The sequence below is a fragment of the Hippopotamus amphibius genome, chromosome X (assembly GCF_030028045.1).
Source record: "Hippopotamus amphibius kiboko isolate mHipAmp2 chromosome X, mHipAmp2.hap2, whole genome shotgun sequence".
Lineage (NCBI taxonomy): Eukaryota > Metazoa > Chordata > Mammalia > Artiodactyla > Hippopotamidae > Hippopotamus > Hippopotamus amphibius.
Genome location: NC_080203.1, coordinates 115,175,951 through 115,202,032, shown reverse-complemented (window position 1 = coordinate 115,202,032; position 26,082 = coordinate 115,175,951). Strand labels below are relative to the sequence as shown.

Here is a 26,082-nt window from a genome sequence, read left to right as displayed (position 1 = left end):
TTGACTTGACATGCTTTAAGCCAAGAGATTTATTTTTAATTTTCAACTTTTGAAAGGGCAAATGTCCCTAGCTTTTCTTGGCAGCCTGTTAATAGAATTAATGAGCCTTGAGAAAAATGGTCTAATGCTTTCCCTGCCTTTTCCTGCTATAAACTTTAATATAAGTTTATATTATATTATATTACATGCTGGTTGCTTTCTTAAAATGTTGCTATTTTACCGATTGCAAAGCAATTTATAGATAAAAGGTACCACATAAATAGTAAGGAATATGTATGTATTAATTCTTAGAAATGTCATGGCCTATTTAAATATGGGCTCCAAATTCCTAAAAGAAATGTGCTGATTGAGTATTTAGATTTTTATTTTTCAGTCTAAAACATTTACAGTAATTGCTATGATTCCCCATAGTTTAAAATTTTTTATAACATTTTGTTTGGTAGTACATAGGACTTAAAGTAGTTTAGCTGCTTTTTTTCTTAATTTTACAGATCTCTCTAGTATTTTTAAAAACAATTTCCCCAGACATGTTGCTCCCTAGTCTTATTGAAGGGGGAAAGGAACATGTGTAAAAATTCATCTCTTTAAATGATACCTACATTTGTCAGTAACTAGATGGGGAGGTACTGGGAATGAGGGCTGAGAGAACTGGATGAAAAGAGGGCAGCACTGACTTGTTCTGTAGCCCTCTTAGCTCTTTCTTCTACCACCCACGCATTGTTGACCTTTACTTAGGTGAGAAAGTGGCATAGCAAGATATGATCATGGGGTTAAGCTCCCACAAGGTATGCTTTTGGGAATTCATTTCACGAAAGTTTGGTTTGTCTGAAATTTTCATTGTGTGTTCATCAGGATGGAGAACAAGAACAGATCCCCGAGCTGCCAGATCCCAGCTTGGAAATGGGCATTTTGCCCAGAGAGATCCGGAAACTGGTAGAGCGGAGAAGACAAGTGAAACAACTAATGAAACAGCAAGATTTAAATTCAGACCTTGTTCTTCAGGTATATCTTTCCATGCAGCAACCTCTGAGTGACAGTCTCACCTTTGAAAATTTGATTATCTAGGAGTGATTTCAACATGATGCTGTGGGCAAGTGCATGTGCTTATTTTAAGTTGGTGTGTAGGAAACCATTCAAAAACCCCAGATGCCTCAAAACACAAGGCACCTCTATCTGCAAAGCTGTATCTGAGCAAGATCCTTCTGACTTCTGGGAGCTTTGGAGTTTGTTTTCTTGCTTCTAGGAGGTCAGGGAATCATGGATCTGGGCGGATGGGTTGACTGTGTTAAGAGTTCTTGTTTTCCAGGGGTATTGAGGGTTGCCCCTTCTTACTGGTGAGCTAGAAAACATCTAACGTCATGCTTAAGCATCTGCAAATGTTGTTGTTTGTCTTTTCTCCTTGTGTGGCCTGCAGTATGACATTCGACAGAAGGCTTTGAAGCTCACAGCAAACAGTATGTACGGCTGCCTGGGATTTTCCTACAGCAGATTTTACGCAAAACCACTGGCTGCTTTGGTGACATACAAAGGAAGGGAGGTAAATGGTGTAACATTCCCATGTCTAAAAATGAAAGTGTTTTTAACTATACATGTTACGGGGTGGGAGAGCCAAAAAGTTTGTTACCTAGTTTTACAGCTTCAAATACCCCTTTTTTAGGACATAGTTGAGATAGATAGGCTTTTAAGTAAGGATTCATCCATTTTGTGTGTGTATATTTATTGAGCATCTGCTATGTGCTAGGGATTGTTCTGGGTACTGGGGATAGAGTGTCAAGCAAGACATAAAAAGTTCCTGCATTGTGAGGCTCACATTCTACCTAGGGCAGAGGGTGTAGAAGGGCTTGGGGGTGAGGAGAGGGTCATTTGGTAAAACAGACTCTCAGTGAATAAACAAATACAAAAAATATGAGAATAGGATGGAAGTAATTCTGTGCAGATAATTAAAATAGGATGGTGGGCTAAAAAATATTAAGATGGCTGGCTAGTTTAGCTTGGTCAGGGAAGGCTTCTTTAGGAGGTAACATGAATGAGGCCTAAGTGACATAGGGGAGCTAGTTTTTGGTTTTTTTTTTGCAGATATTCGGTTGGAGTGTGAGGGAAAGGAAGAAATCAAGGAGGGTGCCTGTGTTTTTGTTTTCTAGTTGGTTACCTAGTGGAACCATTTATTAAGAAGGAGAAATCTGGAAGAGAAGGATTAAGAGTTCTGTTTTGGATGTGTTACCTTTGAGGCTTGTAATAGATCTGTAGGCATGTTAAGTAGGCAGCTGGTTGTATAAGTCCCCAATGTCGGGTATGTATCGGGACTGGAGTTTTAGATTGAGAGTAATTGGTTTTAGAAAGATGGGCCAGATACCAAACAGATTTGAAGTACTGTTCCTTTGTAAACATGAAAAGCTTCATCTGCTTTAGCACCATGTGCATGGGTTTTCCTTAGTTTGTAAAAGAATAGTTATGTTAAGTATTAAATTCCATTTAACTCCGGTAAAATATTGATTTCTGCCAGTGGACTTAAGACTACTCGGTCTTAAGGAGGTAGTGGTTATGGGCAGAATGCTTATGCTGGGGGCCTGGACTCAATACTCTAGAGTAGAGGTCGGCCCACGATAGGCCATGTTCCCAGTCCAATCTGCCATCTATTTTTATAAATAAAGTTTTATTGGCACATAGCCACACTCACTTGTTGAAGTACTGTCTATAGCTGCTTTTGCAGCACAGCAGCAGAGCTGAATAGTCAAGGTGGAGACTTGCATGACCTGCAAAGCTTATTTACTATCTGGCTCTTTTCAGAAAAAAAAAAAAAATTGCTAACCCCTGCTTAGAGTCTAGACCAGGACATCTAATAGCACTCTGAGATGACGAATATGGTCTCCATCTGCAGTACCCAGTGCAGTAGCCCCTAGCCCCAAGTGGCTAGTGAGCACTTGATAGCTGCCTGGTGTCAGCCAGCTGAGGAAGTAGATTTTGAGTTTAATTTCAGTTAAAATAAATTTAACCTCGAATATCCACATGTGGTTAGTCGCTGCTGTATTGGACAGTGCAGATCTAGCTGGCATGAAACAAACAGGATGTTGAGAGCTACTCTTCTGTTGGGAGCCCGGTCTCAAAGACTCAGCTGAGGGCACAGTGAGGAAGGGCAAGGCATGTATTGGGCACCAGCGTTATGTGAGAAGCTTTCACATGCATTATTTTATTAAGACCCCATAAGAATCAATTGATAGAGGTAATAGAGTTCCCATTTTACAGATGAGGAAGCTAATAAACTCAAAGAAGTGCAGTGTAACAAGTGACTGTTTGGAATGGGAATCCAGATCTTCCTGATTGTAAGGCTCTTGCTACATGAGGGTTGTCTGCTGCATCTCAGGACGGCTCTCCTGACTGCTTCTGCTTTATATTCTGCCTCTTATTCCTAGAAGAACGTTTTTCCATACTCATCTCAAGACACAGGCCTTTTTTTACTTGAGAAGATGTAGGTGTTTTAGGGGCTCATTGAAATGAGGGAAAGATGGTTTCAGTTTCTTAGGCTAGGTTTACTTTAAAATTATTTAAATTTTATTTCTGTGTATGTATCCAGTGGCTTCTGATAGAATACCATCTTATTTTTGTATTAGGAAATGCACTCACTATGCCCCAACTGGGTGATAATACATGGGTTGACTATTGAGATTGGATCAAGGTTACTCTTAAGTTTCTCAGGAGAGGCAATAGTTGACAATTTACTCCCTTGGAGAGTGCCTCTTGCTGTTGGGAAATCCCTGTCGTTACATTTTCTGCATTGGCTCAGAAATCCACAAGCTTAAAAGGGCACTGTTGATAATGATAAGCCCCAAATTTGTCCAGTGATCTCCCCCACTCCCCTAATCCATTGTACTGTAAGGGCAATATTTTCGTTTAGCTCGATTTTTAATAGGGAGGTTAAACTCAATTTTTATTTTTCTATTATTTAAAATATAACAGTAGCAAATCTTAATAGATAAATTATTTTTTTAAAAACTCCTACTCTCCCCACTAAATAACAAAGAATTTCAGACAAATCTAGACATAATCATATGTGATTTAAATTCTTGGCTTCTACTTTCCCCTTGTCTCTTTCCCCTTCACTCCTTCCCACAAATAAACAATACAACTGTGGGAAATGGGCCTTTAAAGTAATGTGAGGTTAATGAGAAATAATAATTACACAGTTGCTTCCTGGAAATCTTACTCTAGAAGAGGATTCAAAGGCACGTACAGAGATTATTTCCTATAATAAAAATGATTGTAATGTACTGGTGATAATTATTAGCACCGGTGGATGGAAGTATTTTATGTGATAATCTGTCTTTGGATTTACTATCATTTTCCATATGTACCATTAGGTCTCTGTGAATTTAAGCATCTCTTGATTATTAAAGAGGTAGGAGGAGTGAAGTGTAAAATGAGAGTCACTTTGCTGAGATTTTGGAATATCTTTGTAACTTATCAAACTTGTCTTTTGTGTATTAAGATAGAGTAGACCAAGTAATATAGTAAACTGAAAATCCTAGAAGTTGATTGCTTTTAAAGTCCTTGTTGGATAAATTAGATTAAGGTTCAAGCAGAAATTAATGAGAAGGAAACCTGGTAGCATGGTTATAAAAGATTATAAAATTTTGCATTTGAATATGGATTAATACACAGTCTGGGGAGGCCTTAAGCCCCCCCCCCCCCTTTTATTTTTAAGTCTATTTTGTGTGTGCTCAGTTTGTTGGAATCATGCAGGTTTGGCTCTGGTGACCTGATAATTTCTGTAATCAAATGTATTATGGCTGCTAGAGTACTCAAAGTAATTACTAATGGTACTTTTAAAAACAGGTTTGTAGTAAAAATGCTAATAGTTGTGTCAAATGGACATCAATATTGTCTTTTCCCAGGTGTGATCTTTCACACTTAAACTCTTCTATGATTTTTAATTGCTCGGTGGTAGAAGAATTAGTTAATGGTTAAGGAATTGTATGAGGGACCTCATAGCGTGCAAGTTATTTAAAAATAATGAACTCTATTTCCAGAGAAGTAATATGGAAACTTAGTTGACAGATACTTAGTAGACAGTGAATCTACATAAATACCATCTGGATTTGTGTTTGTTCTCAATGTATGTGCAGAGAGACATAAGAAAGATACTGGGTAAGTTGATAGCACTAAGTGGACAGATATTTTAGAGCACAGAGAAAACAGACTGGATAGTCGAGTGACTGGTGTAGTAATTGAAGTGATTGTTCACTAGATGGCGATAGACACCCTGACATCATTAATCAATTAAGGGTTTTATTCTGTGAACGGTAGTGAAGGCCAGTAGTGACACAAATCTGTCCAAATTTTTGACTTCTATTAATTTTGAAACTGTTAAAGGACCAAAGGATTGTAATAGTCTAATCTATTTAGTGTTTAAAATAATGATGGTCTTTGAATAATAAGTTTTATTGATAAGCATGATCATTTAATGTATCATAGCAAGCTAATTCTTCTATTAAAGAGCTAAATTCACACTTCTGGCCATGGGGCTACAATTCATGACTCCTTTGGTCACAGTATCAGGCTAATCTAAAGAGAATTGAAATGATTTTGATATGTAATTTTGCCTCTTTGAATTTGTTGGGGTTTTTTGAGGGATTTTAAACTTACTCTATACTTATGAGCATACTCATTGCATAATCCTTAGTGTAATGGTAATATTTGTCTTTATGGAATAATTAGTACTTATTGACATTGGTATTGTTTTATTTCTGCACTCTGTTATTTCTCTGCCCTAGAGAAAATGATTTTTGGTCTGGATTTCTGATCGGATTTTAAAGTGAATGTATGCTCTAATGTTTGGGTATAGAGCCCATGTGTTTTCATTTTCTCACCCAGTAGGCTAAAATGAGTCTTTGCCAGCCTGCTTGCCAACCAGTTGTAGACTGCCTAGCTTTCAGTTGTGTTTGGAGCTGAAATTTGTGCATTTAGAAAATGTGTCCAAATCATTGCATGAAAACATAGCAGTCTGGGGAAGCCTTCCTGGGAGTCTCTTGGCCATGTGCTAGCACCTGTCAGGAGCCCTTCACAATGGCCCTGGGATGGAGGGCTGGAGCCTTTGTTAATGTCAGTGGCAAAAGAGAATGAATGAATATGCAGAATCTTATAATTAAGTGCTAAAGGAGACTTTTAGCTTTATCTGGAAATAAGCAAAAATTTCACTTTTCTAATCTTTTCTTAAAAAAGCCTAGTTTTAAAAAATTAAATGCAATAAAATATTGTAGAGACAACTAAAGACTCTTTCCTCCCCACCCTTTCTCATTTCTTTCTTTTCTTCTTCCAAGGTAACTGCTCTTGCAGGGTTGGTTTTGTTTTGTACTTTTTGCTTTTACAACAAATATGTGTACCTATACATGTGGTGCCTTAAAAGTTTTTACCATTTATCTGTTATGCTATACATATTTTTTGCAGTTTGCCAAAAAAAATTAGGGGAAAATCCTTTCTCTATATACCACTTTTTAAGTATGTCCATATTGGTACATTTTTAGACTTGATTTATTCATGTTACCTATTGTGTAATATTTCAGTGAATAAATATAGCACAGGATATTTTTTATTCTCCCATTGTCCATGTTTTTAGGTTTCCTAATTTTCTTTTTTTTTTTTTTTTTTGCCATTGCAAAGGTTGCTGTAGTAGACAGTGCCACATGTATGAGAGTTTCTCTAGCGTATTACTAGGAGTGGAGTTTGCACATCCACAAATGATATATGGCATTTTATTGGTAGGAGCAATCATTTAATTTATCATAGCAAGCTAATTCTTTCAGATAGCTCAATTCATATTTATGGCCATGGGACTATGATATGTGACTCCCTCAGTCACAGAATCAGAGGTTAATTTAAAAATAGTTGGGAATAATTTTGATATACATTTTTACCTTTTTGAATTTGTTTATTTTTCTATTGAGGGATTTTAGACTTATATACTTGTAAACATACTTGTTGCATAATTGTTAGTGTTCCACATCTTTGTCAGCACTTGTTATTGTCAGAATTCAAAATTTTTGCTACTCTCATGAGTGTGAAGTGGTATCTTGTGATTTTAATTTGCATTTCACCAAGTATTAGTTAAGGTGAGCATCCTTTTATGTGTTTTAACTCTTCAGTTTTCTTTTTTTCAGTGTGATTTGCCTATGTGCACATATGTCCTATTTCACTGGGTTGTATGTCTCTTAGTATTTCTTCTTAGGTATTCAAAGGCTGGTGGGGTTTTTTTTGGCCATTTTTATTGCAACTACCTTTTAGTCTTTGATTTATCCTTTAACTTTATTTGTGGCCTTATGCAGAAGTTTTTAAATTTATTGTCAAATATTTGATTTTTTTCCCCCTTGTACACTGTGTTGTATTTTTTCTTTAAGAAGTCTTTCCTTCCTCCAGTGACATAGACATGCTCTCTTATTTTCTTCTAAAAGTTGCAAGCTTTGGCTTTTCTTACTTAGGTTTTAAATCCTTTGGGGAATTATTTTTAGGTATCATATAGGTTAGGGATCTAACTGTATTTGTTTTTTTGCTTCCTGTGGCGTTATTGAACCTTTTCTTCTATTCCAGGGGTCGACAGCCTATAACTCCTGGGCTAACTCCTGTCTGCTGTCTGTTTGTGTAAATAAGATTTTATTGGGACACAGCCACACCCACTTGCTTATGGCTGCAGTTGTGTTCTGTTACAATGGCAGAGTTGATTAGTGGCCAGAGAGACTGAATAACCTGCAAAGCCTAAAATATGTATGTTCTGGCTCTTTACAGAAAAAGTTTGTGGACCTCTGGTCTATAGTCACATATAATAGAAAAGTCACTGTCATTTCTTTTATTTATTTATTTACTTATTCATTCATGGCTATGTTGGGTCTTCATTGCTGCGCACAGGCTTTCTCTAGCTGTGGCAAGTGGAGGCTACTCTTTGTTGTGGTGTGTGGGCTTCTCATTGCGGTGGCTTCTCTTGTTGTGGAGCATGGGCTTTAGTAGTTGCGGTGTGTGGGCTCAGTAGTTGTGGCATGTGGGCTTAGTTGTTCTGTGGCATTTGGGATCTTCCCGGATCAGGCATCAAACGCATGTTCCCTAAATTGGCAGGCGGATTCTTAACCACTGCGCCACCAGGGAAGTCCCAAGTCACTCTCATTTCTAATAGCATCAGTTACAGTAGGTGAAAGTAGAGTACACTAAAAGTAGTAAGAAGGAAGGAAAACAATCTTTTGGACATTCAAAAAACATAGGTTTTGAAGTTTTACTTATTTATATTGTCATATGAGAACTTCTCATAGAAGCAAAGGGAATGTCTGTGATTCCTCTCAAGTTGTATGTGACATTTTATGTGTCTGTGCATATGTGTACTTTTTTTGGGTAAAGGATACATAGCATTTAAGAGACTCAAAGGGCACCATGATGCAAAAATGCTAAAGAACTGCGGGTGCTTATATTCCATTTCTGCCCTCTTCTGTAGGTTGAGGGGACACTTTAGTCTTAAAAATGTATGCTTTTGTCACCTAAAACATGGCAGTATGAAGAATTTTCTTGCCAGACTAGACCCATGGAAACTGTGTGGGTGGTAGGAGGGAAGAGTTCTAATTCTGTCTCCAGAATTTTAATAGCCACCATTAAGACTACTTTTAACTTCAGCTGACCTACTAACATTTTGAGTTTTTTTAAATATAAGAAGATAATTTCTCTTAAGGCTGAAAATGAAGGTTTAATATATTTTGGCAGAATATATTTTACGTTAAAAAAAGCAGTATCCTTTTCCAGTGATTATAGATTACTTACCACTTTTGAAGTTGTTTACATTATAAAATTCTAAGCCAGAGAAACTTATAATTCCCCCCTTTTTTTGCTCAGATCTTTATTGGAGTATAATTGTTTTACAATGCTGTACAGTTTCCGCTGTACAACAAAGTGAATCGGCTGTATTTACACATATATCCCCATATCCCCTTAGTTCCCTTTTTATTGTTGTATTTCAGGGATGTTTGGGTTCTAGATTCTTTGCAGTTCTTCATACTATCCAACTTTATTACTTTCACATCTACTAATTCAGAATTGGTGGTAATTCAGATGGAATGAGTTGAAATTCTTCATAGTGCAAATTAATAGTAATTTTAGAGCCGAGGTTCTTTTTATATACCTTTAACTTTTGTAGAAGCACCTGTTTTCCGTCACGTAAGTGGCATCTTAACTGCAGATTATTTGATGAACTTTTACTAATTAACATCTATATTTGCTTGTCCGTTTATCTGTATCCTTTCTGAAACTGGTGAAAGTAATGTTAAGAAGAGGAAGCATCTTGGAAATACCCCATGGAAGGCCAGTTCAAATCATGAAAAATTAGACATTCAGTAATTTGAGAGAAATGCAATGACAAAAATATTTCAGTATATACAATAATTTATGCTGTAAGAATGCAGTATTGCATTTTAGAGACAAGTAAGTGGGTTGCATTTAGGCCTAGTTTGAATTTATGTACTTGAAAACACGTAATATTTCTTTCAAAATAGCTAAAACTTTAGACTTTTAAACAGAAATTCAGAAGAACCTTATCCTTCTCTCTTAACGGTTGGAACCTGTCGCCTCCAAGATGCCTTTGTGTGCTCTTTGGGTTTTGAACGTTGTACGGTATTGGTTTAGGAGGATACAGGCAGTCGATGTTAGAGGTTGCTGGGAAGAGGGAGACAAGGTCAGGTCCTGCCTGTGAACCGGGCAGGGCCTGTGAACAAGTCTTTGTCAAAAAGGAGCATCTTGCATCCGTCCTCACACATTGTACCCCTGGGTGTCAGCGGCAGTGACAGGTGGTCCTAGGGCTGTGTGGGCTGGCCTCCCTCATCTTCAGCGTGCCGGGGTTTATTTCGTTAAAGAAGGTGGAATTTCCTTATTCTCAATCTAAATTAGGGCCTTTTAAAAACCCACATGTTGAAAGTTTTACAACTAGATTTTGGAATGGGTCTGTAAAAACTAGTATGAATATTTACAATTTTTCTCTTAATTGACCAAAAAAGATAAGGAAAGGAAAGCCTGCAGCCTCAAATTGTTTCTATATTCTCCAGGCTCTACTTGCATTCGGTTTGTCAGGGATCACTATGTCTGTATTTCGGTGTTCCTCCTAGCACCCAGCCCCGTGCCCCACACAGTGGGTGCTAGGTTGCTGTGACTCTGGGATCACAGAGTCTAGATCACAGCTGGCCTAGTACTTTCTGTAGTTACGGATGGGTGGATGTGGAGGAAATGTATTTTTTAATACAGGATCTTGATATTTAAGCCTAATTTGAGTTTGTAAGAATGGCCTGGATAGTCAGAACCAGAAAATGGATACTTTATATGTTTTTGCTGGGCCACTCTCATTTGAGAAGGCAGGGATGGTATTTTTGCTTTGACATTTTGCCCATTTAATTTCTGAAACCACTGGGAGTGTGGCTGAGGATGAGGAGAGAAATACTTTCAGACTAACCTTGTGTGGGTGCCATTGGTCTCTCCTTAGACCACGTTTCATTACTCTGACTCGAATCACAGAAACTGAGGCCTGGAAATCTCTTCCTTTCTTCCCCACCCCTCACCACAATGAGTGATTTTCTGTTAACCCCCATACTCATTCCTCTTTCTACATATGTGAACATTTTCTGTAAACCTGTTTTGGTGTATGTTTCTTTCTCACGAGCCGCGTGTTATTTGACAGGTGTTCTACAGCTCCTTGCTTTGGCAGTGAACCAAGATGACAGAGCAGTAATGATTTCGAAAGTGCAGTAATGATTTCGAAAGTGCCATTCCCTCCTTGTTAAGACACAAAAAGAAAAGTGCGAAGTTATTAACCACTATTCACCAGTGGCATAGAAGCTGGCATAAGGTTTAATTGTCTGGTTCCACAGTCAGTCTGCCTAGGTAATTTGCTGGATAATGCTACTCTTAAGGAAAGGGGGAAATAGCATATACCTTTACTTTTTTTCTTCCACATCCCCCCCCTTCACAAATTGCAGATACAGATGGATTGTAGAGAAACGATCACTGCGAACCAAAACTGTTGATCTTTTCTCCAGCTTTTCCTTTCCTTGTTTGTCCAGGTAGTAGATTTATGGGTGATGTGGTGGTTGCACTCGGCAACCTTGCAGATTTCCCCATCCCCCAAATGGATCAGCCGGCCCAGCATTTGCATCTGACGGTGTACAAGATGTCACTGCACTGTCTCCTGGCTTCAGCTGTGCCGGGGACACTTCTTGTTAATTGGAAGAACCTGCTTTCAGCAGCCCGCGCTGTCTGGTGGTTTGTGGGTACTCTTCCCAACAGTACGATCAGGCCCTTCAGAGACACATCCATCTCAAATTTAAAACCAAAACAAGCTGCTTGGGTTTATTATGGCTCAGGACTGGTTAACCAAGGGCAGACTAATAGAATTAGTGCCTCCTGTTTGCATTTCATCATTTCAGTAGGCAGCGTGAGCCTGTGTCAATTTGCCATATTGTAAATACGGTGTGAAATTACAGTGAGCCGAGTTTGGTAAGTTGTGGGAGTTTTGGAAGGCGGGGAGAAGGAGGGCTTTATGTATGTGTGTATGTGTTAAGAAGCTGTTTGATTTTAAGCCAGAGATTCCTGAGCCCTGTAGTCATCGCTTTAGAGATTTTGTACCTACTTTGAAATTTAGTGCCAGTGTCGGGTTGTACAGCTGTCCTTGTTTCCTTTTTACTATTAATTTTTGTGGGTGAATTGGCTGGTGTCCCTTTTAAACTTGAATGTATTAGAGTCTCAGAATCTAAATTTTTTCTTTGAGAGTTCCCTCCCTCTTTTAAAAAGCAAAATGAAATTGAATGTAACTGAAGCGAATCTCTACTTGCATTTTTAAAAGAACAACAGAGCATAAGTGATTTCCAGAAATGATCTATGTGTGGTGTTTGGAATTACTAATTGTTCTTTTCAGGTTTGGGTTTAGTTTTCTATTACCTCTTTTTTTTTTTTTTTTTTTTTTGGCTTTGTTGTTTTACATTTAACAAAAGATTTGCTCTTTTGAGGCTGATGGTGACAGTTTTTGCCTTAGGGCTAAGAGTTGAGGGGGGATGGGAGTGGAAGAAAGATATTAGGTTTTTGTCATAATTTGGAGTGTCAGACATTTGGCTATATTTGTTCCGGGGGCTTTTTGCCCCTGCTGACTTAGCCACAGACTGTATTTTCAGCCCTGTGCAGGAGGGTGGTGTGCCTTCCGCAGGCAGGGAGGAGGAGGGTTGAGGAGGGGGCAGTTGGGGAAAGGAATAAGCTCATGGGCTATTAATAATGTGCATTGTTCTTAAGGCCACATGTAATATTTCTGTGCGCTGGCCAACAGGGTAGGGTGTATGTTCTATTCAAGTTGGACTTCATGGCATGATGCGATGGACAGCTGATCATTGAATCACACGAAAAATCCAGATATTTCTTCTTTAATGGTGTCCTGACAGGGCAGAAAAAAATAACTTGTTTTCAGAAGATTGGCTTAGAGCGGGTGAATATATTTAATTCAATTACTGATTCTTGCCTCATAGCCAGAAATTCTTCAAGTAACATTTGCTGAGTGTGTCCCACGGAGGGAAATGGAGACAAATGACATTGCTGGTGACCTGCAGGCTTGAGACGAAAGCCTTAGGTAATGATTCCAGTAAAACTAGAGCTAGAGCTTGGGAGGCCAAACTCATGATTCCTTAACAGTAAACAAGAGAAAGGATCTGCTGTAGGTGCAGATAGCACGCAGAAAAGCCTGAATATGTGCTGGAGGAAGCCTAGTCTGGAAACACGGGTGCCACGCTCACTCACTGTGTGTTTGCTTTGTTTGAGCAAGTCTGTCCCTGTGAGCCTCTGTGTTTCCATGTGTCAGAGGGTGCTAGGTGATGATGGCTAGTGCCACGTGCTCCAGTCACAAAGCACCTTAGCCTAGGAAAGCCCGTGTGCCTTGGTTTCTCATCACAATGCAGAGGAAGGCGCCAAACCCCTCGCAGGTGTTGGGCCTGGTGCTCATGTGTTGGGGATACAGTGGTAAACTTAAGTGTTCAACAGCCTTGTCCTCCTGGGGTTTTCATTCTGATAGGGGAGAGCCATTAAGCAAATTGTCCAATGAATAATCATGCCGACCCAGGAGAAAATAAGTGCTAAGAAAAGGAATGGGAATTTCTGAGTGCTGATAACAAAGGCCCTGTGAAGAATCAAAGCACCCAGACTGAAGAATCAGGAGTTTCCCGAGCATGTGACACTTGAGCTGAGACGAGAGAAGTGTGTCCTGGAGTTAACAAGGATCACAGGGATCAGCATTCCAGGGGGAGGGATGACTCGTGCAGAGGTCCTGTGGTGGGTGGAAGCCTCATGTGGTCAAGGAACTGAGGGAAGGCTGCTATAGCCGGGGTGCAGAGAGGAAGGGGGGAGTGATGGGAGGTGAGGTGGAAGAGGCGGCCAGGGGTTGCCATGCGGGCCTTGCCGGCCCTGTGGAGCCATCAGTGGACATTAGCAGGTCCTTTGTGGGGTGGAGGGATTGGCTGTTGTTTGCATTTAGAGATAATCACTCCCGCTGAGTGAACTGAAAGGGTCAGAGTGGAGTTAGTAGGCTCTTACTAAGGTGTTCCAGGCAAGCGATGGTGGTCGCTTGGCTGGTGTGATGGCAGCCAGGAGAGGGAGAAGGTGCAGACATGAGAGAGATGTGAGAGAAGAAAAACCAGTAAAATCTGTGTGGCAGCTTGGATATTGGGCTTAGATATTGGGCTGGATATGGGGAAAATATCCAGCACAACTTCAGGGTAACTCATGGCCTTCTGAGTTGTGCAGGCGGGTGGATGGTGAGCCTTTCTCTGAGGTGAGGGGTGTTGGAGGATGCCTGGGTTTGAGGTCAGGGGAGGCAAAGATGAGTAGTCTGCTATTGGACATGTTAATTTTGAGGTGGCAGGCTATAAATTTGGGCGTCATTGGCGAATTGAGGTAAGTTAAGCCATGGACATGGATGGGATTACTTCGGGAGAGGAGAGAGTAGAAAGAGAACTGGGCAGAGGGCCATGTCTTACGGATCCCCAGGGTGGAATGGCTTGGCAGAGGCTACCACAGATGGAGAAGAGTAGAAACACGAGGTGCCATGGGAGCCAGGGAAGAGTGTTTCAGGGAGGTGGTGGGTGACTGTCAGAGACACCAGTGATAGGCTTGAAAATTTTAGGGACATGGAAGTGATCATTGACTTGAGGTGGTGCCGTTTGACCGCAGTGGTGGCGGCGACCAGAACTGCTGTGGGTAGATATTCTAATTTTCCCCAGTTTATAGATGAAGTATTCGAGGCCCAGAGAAGTAGCTTGTGAAACGCCTCAACTAAGTGGCAGCCTGGGAATCTAGGCCTGAGGGTCTTGTGTTCCGCCTCTGCCTCTCCCTGCCCTGCCTGCCACCTTCAGGCCCTCCCCACCCCCCCGCCCACTGGCCCCGGCTTCGCAGCCCAGCCCTGCTTCTCCCTGGGCCAGCCATCCACCAGCTGCTTATATAACGTCTCTGAGCCTCAGCTTCCTCGTTTTTAATCATGGTAACTACCCAGTGAGGTTGTTGGGAGAATGAACAGAGATAGTGTGTGTTAGTGCCTTGACTCAGCATTTCATACATAATAAGTTCTCAGTAAATGTGAGCTGCCCTCCCTTCAGAGCCACTCTTACACTTTTACCCCATCTACATTTTTCTCTCACTTGAAAGCTTAAAAGTCTACGCTTATAAGGCCAATTTGTAGGCTGTTTGCCAAATTATTTTCTATTTTGTGTTTTTACTTTGTTGTTTCTTCTGCTTTTTGTGCCTTTGTCCACCCTCACCACTAATTTCTGCTGTCTCTTTCAGTCTTTATCAAAACGCACTTTCCCTGGGTGATTTAACCTGACCTTCCTCACTCTTTACCTTAATGACCTCAGCTTATATTTACTCTTAAGAGTTTGATGTTCATGAGTTTGATAATTGTTTTCATTTATTTTTACTAAGTATATTCAGGAGCCTGGAGTGTTTTTTCATGTCCTTCAGCAGCATCTGGTAGTAGACATAAAGTGGCAAATGCCAGCTGTTTTTATAATATTTAAGAAATGGTTGTCTTTCCTGTCACTTCTTAGCCCAGTCCTAAGGTACAGTTAGTAGTAAGTCCTGCCAGCCTTACCTTCAGAATACCCAGACTCACCCGTTTCTCTCCACTGCCACCCCTTCTCCTAGTTGAGAGCACACCGACTCTGGCCAGGATCACTGCAGCAGCCTCCCATTGGTGTCTCCCTTCCACTCTTTCCTCCTCTGATCCGTTCTGCACACGGCATGTGATCTGTGTTTTTAACGTTTGATTGCATCACGTCCTTTCCAGTGGCTCCCATCTCTGTTCTCTGTGGCCTCCCGGTTCCACCTCTCCAGTCACGTTCCCTGCTACTGACCCCCTGCCCTCCCCACCCCAGCTTTGCCGCAGCCCCATGGGGCTATGTTTTCTTTTGAGTTGCGCACACACGTTCACTTCTGTCCCTCTGCAGAGCCCTCGTGCTCTGGGCTCCGCTGCCTGGAATGCTTCTCCCCGTCTCAGTCCTCTGCCTAAATAGGTCCATTCATCCCACTTCCTTCTCTCATTTTTAAATTAAAAAAAAATCTTTTTCTTTTTTCCCATTAATTTTTATAGAGGAAAATAACATATTCGTGTAGCCATCTCCCAGAACTAATGCATGTTAAGATTTTCTTATAATTGCTTCAGCTTTTCTTTAAATAAAATGGATGGTTAATTAACGGATGGTTAATATTCTCTGCATGCCTGCCCTTCCCTAGTCTCCTCTTTCCCTCTCCATAGGCAGCTTCTGTTGTGAAGTTGGTATGTATCTTTCCTTTTGGTATGCTTTTTTTACCTTTGAAATGTGCCCATTTAATTTGTGTAAATGATACATCATATCTGAGTTTGCAACTTGCTTTTTTCTCTCAACATTTATATTTTTGAAGTGTATCCGTGTTGATACATATAGATCTAACCATTCATTTGAAGTGCTCTGTAGAATTCCATCATATGAATATTCTGCAATTTATTTTTCCATTTCCCTAGTGATGGTCATTTAGGTTGTTGTCGGTATTTTACTATTAGGGAAAGTAGACTTTCCTGTACTTGTCTCTTTGTACATGTGTGTGAGTTTCTCCATCATGTTCTTTTCTTGCTCAGCACCCTGTATTATTCCCATTTTGCTACTCATCATTTGGTACTAATTGACTTGTTTGCATGTTCACATTCATCTTACTAGACTAGGAGCGCCATTAAGGTAGGGAGTTTGTTTTACTCACCCCTGTACACACAGCACCTCAGTGGACCTTGGCACATAGTAAATACTTGGTTGATATTTGATGTAGTAATTCAGCTACTTGTTTTCCATCTGTCTTGTATGCTTCATCTCTCTAGTTTTTGATCATCGGTTTTAGACTTTTGAAGAAAGGTGAAGACTGATGAATTGCCAAATCCTGTGGGTAGTGAGTGCAAGTGATTAGGTAAATCTGGTGTGGACAGGAGCTACAGAGAAACAAAGCTTTAAATCACTTGCTTTGGGCTAAACCTTTTTTTCATCTCAAAATTTGGAGGTGAAGGGTGACTTGGAGCCACACGGACTAGTTTTTTTTGGGGGGGGGTTTGTTTTTTTTAAATTTTATTTATTTATTTATTACTTTTGGGGGGGCATGGACTAGTTTTGATTATTAAAGGAGCTGGGTTGATCAGCTGAGGTCTCCTTCCAGATCTGTAGCATTATTTACTATTAGAGAATTTTGGAGGGGTTGAGGGGATTTTGTATTTATATTCTAAAATCATTGCATTTGAAAAATTAGAAAATAAAGAAGTACACTCCACCTGTTGATATTTATTTTTGGAGTAGGACTTGTGGGATGCATAGGAGACGGGGACCATAGTTAAAGAGGTGCAAGAGGAAATCGGACTGTTGATCTTCAGATTTTTTTTTTAATTCTCATTTTTATTAGGGTCCACAAATCAGTGCATGTGTTCTGTGCTTTGCTTTTCGAAACTGTTGTGCTCCCTTACCATCACAGACCTTAGATTTAACTATTTGATACTCACATACTGAATTCACACATAGACAAGGAAGACCAATTCATGGGATCAAACAGATTTATCTGTACTCCTCTGCTATTCTTAAAACGGAGATTGCTGCTATAATCATACCTTGGGCCTCATTTCCAGTACAGGGCATCTTGTCGTCTAGGAGCCTGTGCAAACCATTCGCTGATAAATTGAATCACTGAAGATTGTGCGTAGAGACATTTCTTAGAGGGAAAAAATACAGCTGTAGTTCAGTCCCATGCTAATGCCTCCTCATTTTTTCTTTTCCCTTTAGAGTATATTGGTTGTCCCCTCCCCCACTCAGTTCATTGTGGCACACATGACTGGCCCTTGACTTAGGTTGGGTAACAGTTATTATGAACTCCCAAAGAGATTGGGATCTGGTCTCACTTTCCCCTCTGTATTTAAGTAGTAACAATTAGATACACCATTCAATTAAGGGTAATAATAATAGCTAAGCTATATTAAGCATTTAATGCTTGCTAGACACCGTTCTAAAAGCACTTTATACTAACAGCAAAGCCCTACTACAACATATAAGCCAAGTTTTAAAAAATGTTTTTTCCAGTTATGTTAAGTGTAGGAGTCTGTTATTATGAGGTTTATGAAAAATAGTGTTTTTCAGTTGTTTTCTAGTGACTGTGGGGGGTGGCATGGAGGAGAAGATGTTTTCTCTTATGAGGTGTGTAGAAATGTCCTGCACCGGGAAAATCGAAATGGTGACGAGCTGGGTATTTCCTAACATTCTCCCTGCTTCTCATGCAGCCTCTGGATTCAGGCTTTAGTCTGGTCCTGTAAATGGCAGCTGGGTGGACAAGGCAGGTTAGCACGGGGTTTTATGCCATGATCTCTATCTGCTAAGCTGGGAGAACTGAAGTAAGGAGATTGTCAGTAACTTGCCCAAGATCACAGGGCTGGTGAATCACAAAGCTGTGATTCAAATCCAGGCCATCCAAGCATTCTTAACCGCCCCCAGTGTACATTGCCTGTGTTTTTTTGAGAGTATGTCTATGCAACAGGCATCATGAGGTGGGAGAAGATAGCGTTGTATCTTCCCCGTGCTGGGAGCCATTTTTGTTTGAGGGGATGTGTGCCAGTTTGCGTGTATCAGGCTGGGTTGGTTAGTACTTGCTGCCACTTTATAGATTTTCCTTGATTCCCTTTTTACCTCCTCAGTCTTTTGACATCAGCCATAAGGGAATTTGATTGGTCACCATTAACGAGGCCCTAAGAATGGAATTCCTAAGGAAGCGGATCAGGTGATGAAGCAGGGGTAGACCGGGGTGAGGAGGAATACTTCCTGCTGTCATGTGGCTTTTGTGGCATGCGTGGCGGTGGTGCCGTCCCACACAGCTGAAACCAGGCTGGTTCTGGAGCCTGTCTGCATAGCTTGTCTACGGCACTCACTGCCTGTTACAGTGGTGAAGGTCGAAGTGTGTTTGCCGTTAAGCAAAATAAACAACTAGATGCAGAAGATGTATTCAGTAATCTTTGCTTGATGAGCAGAAGCTAGCAGTTAAAACAAATGAAGGGGATAAAAACTCCCCTAACTTTTATTTACCAATCAGATTGCAAAGGGAAAAAAAATAGCCTATTTTTAGACTGAGGCTCCAATTATGCTAAGCCTTGAAGATAATGAAACAGTCTGACACAAAAGAGTGTGGTGACGCAAGTTTGTGTGGTGAAATTCCAAGACATTCACTGACTTTTTAGGATTCTGCACAGTGAATATTAAGCTCCTAAAGTGTTTGTTGCCCGGAAACAGTGCTTTATTCTTTTACACGCAGTGTAATGAAGTGAACCTGTGTTGTAATTTGTTTCTTGCGAGGAAAGGGAGAATTAGCACACATCATCTATCCCTGAATCCTGTCTTTGGCCTCTTGTGTGTCCCTTTTATTTGCTGAAGCCACCAAGTCACGCTGTTACTGATACTGCACACTTCCTCCTGTTTTAGTCACGCTAATTTTTCTTCATGTTTTACACAATGAGGGTTTCCAGTATTTCAATTAATTTTATATTGTAGATTTGGCAGAATTTGGAGGCTTTTTCCCCCCCTTGCCACTCTTTCTTCGTTCTGCATAAGAATTAGCCTTAGCTTTATTCTGCTCCTGTTCTCTCTTAATCATATCAGGTGACATCTTTCCTTGGAGCCAGTTAGTTTGGGGGATTTAAGTGAAGTGCGCGCTGGCCCAGGGTGTCATTGGCTGGGTAATAGAAGTTGGCTGTTGGTGCTCTCCTGTCTCACGTTGCCTTTCCAATGACAGGTTTGGTAATGGGCTTCTGGATTTTCATTCTGCTGCCTGTAGCTGTCTTCCTGAAAATGAAGCTGGGGTGCTAAATGCTCATGTGATGCAAAGTATAAAGCTTCCTTCCAAGGCAGCATGTTTTCTTACTCCCTGAGTCTTGCTGTAGCTTAGGTCCTAAGGCATCTACTTCCTGGAGTCAGGAGCTTGACCATCTTCCATTTAGCCTCAGAGTTTTCTTTTTCAAAGCGGTTGCTGTAAGAACTAAGTATGGGAAGGCAGAAGGAGAGACCTATCAAACCCAAGAAGTCAAAGCTGCCAGCTCCTGGCATTGGTGGTTTATGAAAGGCTTTGATGAAGTGGGGAGGGAATGGGCTGTGAAGGGGATAAAGAGCTGCTCATTAGATTCATGCTGAAGTGCGTTGGTGTGACCTGTGGAAGAGCTGGAAACATAAAATAGTAATCAGGTGATTGATAAGGACAGCCTGGTTGGAAGAAGTGGAAGCTAGAAAATGTCTCTGGCTGGATGCCTGCTATCCACATACGGTACTTTTACTATATTTCATTTAATCTCCCACAACCCTGCTGGTAGGGGATCTTATCCCTTTTTACAAATGAAGGAAAAGTCTCGAAGGGATTAAGTAAATTGCCAAGGTCTCTTTACTTGTAAGTGGCTAAAATGAATATGGCTTCTAACATCTGTGCCACTCTTCCGAAATACAGGAAACACAGACACCAACAGTATTTATCTTCTTATGCTTGGTAAGTAAAATACTGGGTGGTCCAATTGCTGAAAAGGCTGTAATAGCTTTTTTTGTTAATATACTTCAATAGAGAGCTCTTTCTTAAAATTGTAAATGAGCCAAATTCAGTTCAGTTATCTGGCCTCCTATGTGCCAGGCACAGTATTGAGTCCTGGGGATACAAGGACTGTTTGTAGTCTGAGTTGAGAGGGTAGAGGGAAAGGAAAGACATTGACCGGTAATTGAATTCTATACCCTATGAATAAGATATATTTAAGGAAAGGAGGAAAGATGCATATTGCCTGGGGTTAGAGAATGATACCCATGTCCATAGAATAATTCCTGCTCTCAGTTCCATTGATTCTTTGGTCATTGCCAGGATTTGCCCAGAGGTATGGGATGCTGCTTTTGTAAGAGTGATGCCCAAGAGCAACCATGTGATGTTGTCACATCCTTGGGGACCTTCTTTTCTATCTACAGGTCTAGATTCATGAGGTTAATGAAGGTTTTGTTTTTGGTGAGTGAAGAATCTTCCATTTCTACAGTCATTAAACTTTTTGTTTTCTTAATTTCAAATTCTCCTCAGCTACACCTCGCCTCATCCCCTTCTCTGACCAGAGAGGGCAGAGGACTTTCTAATTGCAACTCAGCACGTAACTGGCACTCAACAAAGATTTTTTTTTTTGCCACAGGGCAACAGAACTTGAGATCTTCCTGTGATTCATTCGTATTACTCTTTTGGAATGGAACTAGAAGGGGATTAGTTTTGTTGGATAAAAGCTGCCTCCTCACCTTCAACAACAATAGCAAAAATTATAGATAAATCATTAAGTATAAATAAAAGCCCAAGATAAGCAGAAACAATATTTCAAAATTTAAGTGTTCTTTTGTAAATTCCATCTCCCAGCCAGATGCATTACATCTCAGCCCAGAATGCTGAAGGCACTTGTAATTCCCAGCACCGTGCCTCGCCCTGATGAAGAATAATTCAATTATGGAATGGCTGTTGGTGATCTCTAAGGAATCCTGGATAATAGGTGTTCTGGCCAAATTTGGAGACCACCTCCCCTTCCTGGAACAAACCAGTCTTTCAAGTCTTTTTGGTACAATAAGATGGGGGTTGTAGGGAGGAAGTCAAGAATCAAAGCTCAGTCAGAATGTTTTGCAAGCTCTCAATTCTCTAGTAAACATGGTATAAGCAGTACTTGGACATTGCCCTGGGCCTGAAGGTGGGATTTTTTAGCACCTCATACAATAAAAGGTGGAGAACCTTTCAGTGCTTTTATCAGGGTAGAAATAGCAGGGTCTTCAGGTCATAACTCTTGTAACTTGGGATGCAAATTACATATAACTTTGTCAGGATTTTCTTGAGGTTTTCATTCTAGGAGACCAAAGATAGCGAGTGTTGATTCTGTTTCCTGAAGGGTGAAATCTAGAAAATTATAGCTTCTTAAGAATACAATTCTAGAAAAAATTGCTAAGCAGCTATTCTTCAGTATCTTATAGCAGTCACCAAGGATCAGTATTGGTTCACCAAGATCCAATAGTGTTGTTAATTTTGTTTTTTCTTTTAGGCTTAATATTAGGTTGAACCACTTGAAAGTGCTAGTTTTGAAAGGCGAAGCAGTTGAGTATCAACAGTTTGTGGGGTGTTTTGTTGTTGTTGTTGTTGTTTTGTTGTTGTTTTGCGGGATCTAAGTTCTCCGACCAGGGATTGAACCTGTGCCTCTTGCAGTGGAAGCACAGAGTCTTAACCACTGGACCATCAGGGAAGTCCCAACAGTTTTGTAGTCTAATAGTTTTTATTGTGTTTTTTCTGATTATAAAATTAATACATATTCATTATAGCATACTTAGAAAATATAGACGAGTAGAGGAAAATAAAATTTATTCGTAATCTAAGTCTATTTTTATGCATATCTTCCCACTTTCCCTATATGATGTTCACAAGAATGCTATTTTTAAAAAACATAATTTAGATTATAGTTCATTTTTGTAGAGTATCTGGCTATTTATATTGAACCTATCTTAAGCATTTCCTTGTAATCAGATATTTATAGAAACTGAATTTTTACTCTTACGATTTCAGCAAGTAGATGTCGTGTCATTTATTTATCCATATCCCTATTTTAGCACATTTGTGTTGTTTCTAGTGTTTTACAGTGATAAATAGTGCTGTAATAAACATCTGTATGAATCTTTGTCTACATGGTACTCTGTTTCCTTAGAATAAATTGTCAAAAATGGAATTTCTAGATTAAGGATGTGAACTCTTAATACATGTTTCCACATTGCTTGCCATAGAGGATGTATTCTTTCGTGCTCCTGCCAGGAGGGTGTTAGAGAACTCCCCTTACAGCATCACTACAATTAGCTATTAGTTCTAAAACCAACAAAGAAGCAGGATAGGCCAGTTTTGTTTTTCCACGTTTGATAAGTTTTCAGTAAACAAGATCATGTAATCTGATTTTTCTCAAAGGCCCTGACAAAGTTTCTTGAAATATCATGGTCCAATCAGACCAATGTGAACTGAATGCAAATAGAATTCAGGGGATCTCTAGCTTGCTGAACAACTATAGCCTAGAAAGGTTTTATTAGTGCGTTATTGTCAACTGGTAGGGACCCCTCTGTTGTTATGTGGTGAGGCTCAGTGACCATGTCCAGACCAACATTATTTGTAGAGATTTTGATGAAAACAGACCGTGTGCTTAGCAGATTTGCGTGTATGTCATAAAGTCGAGAGGGATGGCTGTTCATTCTTTCCTACCAAACTGTGGGGTTTTTTTAAATTAATTAATTAATTTATTTATTTATTTTATTGGCTGTGTTGGGTCTTTTTTGCTGTGCGTGGGCTTTCTTTTTAGTTGTGGTGAGTGGGGGCTACTCATTGTTGTGGTGCGTGGGCTCCTCATTGCCGTGGCTTCTCTTGTTGCAGAGCATGGGCTCTAGGCGCGTGGGCTTCAGTAGTTGCAGCACATGGGCTCAATAGTTGTGGCTCACGGGCTCTAAAGTGCAGGCTCAGTAGTTGTGGTGCACAGGCTTAGTTGCTCCGTGGCATGTGGGATCTTCCTGGAGCAGGGATCGAACCTGTGTCCCCTGCATTGGCAAGCGGATTCTTAACCACTGCGCCACCTAGGAAGCCCCAAACTGTGGGTTTTTTAAGCGTAGGAGCCAGAGTGCAGAGAGCAGTCCTTCTAGAATCAGCTTTGTGGCCTTGGGCAAAGTTACTTCACCTCTCTCTACCTCAGTTTCCTCATCTATGAAATGGAAGTCAACAAAATACTTAGCTCATATGTTTGTTTGGAAGATTAAATGAATTAAGTATAAAGCACTACTTAGCTCTACTAAGCAGTGGACTTGCGCTTTCAGGTAGTAGTAGAATTCAAACAGAAGCTTGCAGACTATTACAAGTATATAATAGAAAAGAGATGCCTTCTTTGGATCCGAGGTTGGACTAGATGACCTCTAAAGTCACTTCCAACTCTGGGCCAGTTTTGTGATTCTGAGTGGAATAAGTAGGATTATCGCAAAAGATGCAGTAAGGCCCCATGAGTGCATCTTTGGAAGGGTTGATGCTGCTAATCCCTGCCCTCCCTGCTTCAGTTTCTTTCACCTGTTGCACGTCAGCCTGGCAGCACCCCGTTCCTCAGCTTGATGCTGTCTCACAGCCTAGCTTGGCGTCCCAGGCTGCCCCCTCCTCAGCAGCAATGCCTAGGGGATGAGTATTTGAAACGAGGGCACTTTTTAAATGAACATACAAGAAAATTGAAAGCAAACTGTTGCCTGCAAAGTGTGTCTCAGAATTGTTTTAAAAACCAAGCAGAAGGTCTTCTTCCTGGTGGATGCGCTCTTGTTGTAGCTTTATAAGGGGCGGGGGGTGGGCTTCACCTTTTGCTTAGGAGTTCTGGGTCCCAGGTTTCTGTGCTTGCCTGTTGTCTACCCAAAGTGTAGCATTAATATTCTAATCCCCGGGGAGGGGTCACTGAACCCACACTGTTGTCCGTTCTGTTTGGGCTTACATACCTTGGGCTGGCATGGTTTTTCTGTCATGTGAACTCTGATCCCTTGCCCGTAAGTTATTTAAAGGTAATTTCCAAATAAGGTTAGAAAGCTGGCTTGGGAGCCCAAGCAGTTGCTTTCTTTCTTAGGGTTCTTCGCTGGATGCTTTCTGACAAGTCTTGTCATTGTTTTGTGCTGCTCTCCTCATTTAAAATATTTGGAGCATTGGCTCTTTGCCACACTTGTCAAGGATTTATGGGAGTTAATGACATGTAGTATATAAAGTGCTTTGAGATTCTTTCATGCAACTTGGTATTATCTTGAAAGCAAGAGGTTTAACTGTTCATTTGTTAGATAACTAGTGGGATTTTAAACAGATGTAATCACACCATGTCTGTTATTTAATGTCTTAGGTGATATACACAACTTTAACTTTTCAAATTTTCAGTGGCGTGCCATTTTTTTTCTTTTTTCTGTTGATAAAACCCGTTATTAGGGAATGCCCTGGGAAAAATTGGGAGCTAAGGTCTTGAACAAAATTGTCCAGTCCATGGTTTTTCATGTTCTGGCTTGGTCTTCGTTTTGCTGTCTGACATTTGGTAACTTACGTGAACAATTCACGGGATTGTTGCATTTTGCTGTTGTTACCAGCGAATGTCTGTAGCTGGTGTTACAGGGCTGGTGTTACACAGAACCGCATTCTATGCTGTGCGGTGCATGGCCCAAAGGGTTGCTATTCTGTGTGCCAGGTGGGTTAATATGTTTTAGAAAAAGCAGCTGTGGAATTTTACAGTGGATACTCTTACGTAGCCATATTAATTTTACCCCTTTTGAGTAGTATCACTTTACCAGCCAGAATCTAGAGCACGCAAATGCATTATCAGAGTGATTTGAAACAGTGATGTACACACAGGGAGTGAACTTTATGGGGATGGTTCTGATGCTTTCAAGGCCTAGGGTCTCGTTGCATGTATTTTGAGCTGGAGTGTTAAGCCTGGTGCCTTAAGAAGGCTTTGCTTCTCCTTTTAATCTTTAGAATTTATAAAACCAACAGCTTTGTAGCCTTCAGTAGGAGGATTGTATGTAGTATCCAAAGGTCCTTGGAATGTAGACGCCATAGAGAGGAGTAGATCTGTGTTTACGCTTGTTCTTGTGTTATGTGCACAGTGTAGAACTCTGCAAAATAAAAATTAGAATAATAGAGATGAAATATATGGAAGATTTTTTTCAGTGATTACTAAGCATTAGATTACCAGACTTATCTTATTTAGACTGAAAGAAACTGTAATCCAACCCCTTCAATTTCTCAATTTACAAATGAGAAAATGGAAGTCCATAGGGTCCCACTGAGCCAGAATCAGGACTGATGTAAAACCGAGGGGTCTTCCTTCCTCAGCCAGAGCTGACTGGATCTCACCATTCTGATAGCTGCTGTGGAACACCCAAGTCGCATTTAGAAAATTCTGAATCATCATGAAAGAAAATGACTCTCAGTGAAACAATGCAGTTGTTGAATCCATAGTCCAGGGAGGTCTTATCATTTGTATTTAGTAACTTCAGATGTTCCATAGTCTTCAGAAAGTCTGAGCTGACTGTATTTATTTTGTCCACCTTTTACCCAATTAACAGAATGCTTACTCTTATTGCCACTTAAAAGTCATCTGGAAGACTCATGCTGACAGTGTAATGCACGGTGAAGGAAGGGGGTAAAGTAGGAAAACATAATTATTGCATGTAGTCTTTTTAAAGGCACTTTTCTCTTCCCTCCTCTATCTTTTCCCCAGCCTAGTTGGGTGGATCTGATTTGTATAGCCTTTTTTCCCCTTTTCTATTCCTAAATTGAGTAAGAGCTGTAAAACTATTCAGGAGAAGCTGTAAACTAGAGGAAAACATGTGAAAAGACAGTAGTTTGTGCCTTTCTTAACCTTGTTATAGATCTGTGGATAGTCTGGAGCTTACAAAACTGTACTTAAATATTTCCTATAATATAGGTTGAGGACAGATTTCTATTTGCTGTTGATGACTGTCAAAACAGCTTCCCCAG

The 26,082-nt window shown here is 40.4% G+C and overlaps 1 protein-coding gene across 5 annotated transcripts in view; it reads left to right on the top strand.

The window, feature by feature from the left end:
* Positions 1 to 26,082, top strand: part of POLA1 (DNA polymerase alpha 1, catalytic subunit) — a 288,927-nt gene that overhangs the window by 52,649 nt on the left and 210,196 nt on the right. For all 5 annotated transcript variants that reach the window (XM_057718415.1, XM_057718416.1, XM_057718413.1 and 2 more), the window contains 2 exons: positions 853 to 1,002; positions 1,415 to 1,537. In XM_057718415.1, coding sequence (XP_057574398.1) covers positions 853 to 1,002; positions 1,415 to 1,537 — 273 coding nt within the window. The remainder of the gene's footprint in view (positions 1 to 852; positions 1,003 to 1,414; positions 1,538 to 26,082) is intronic.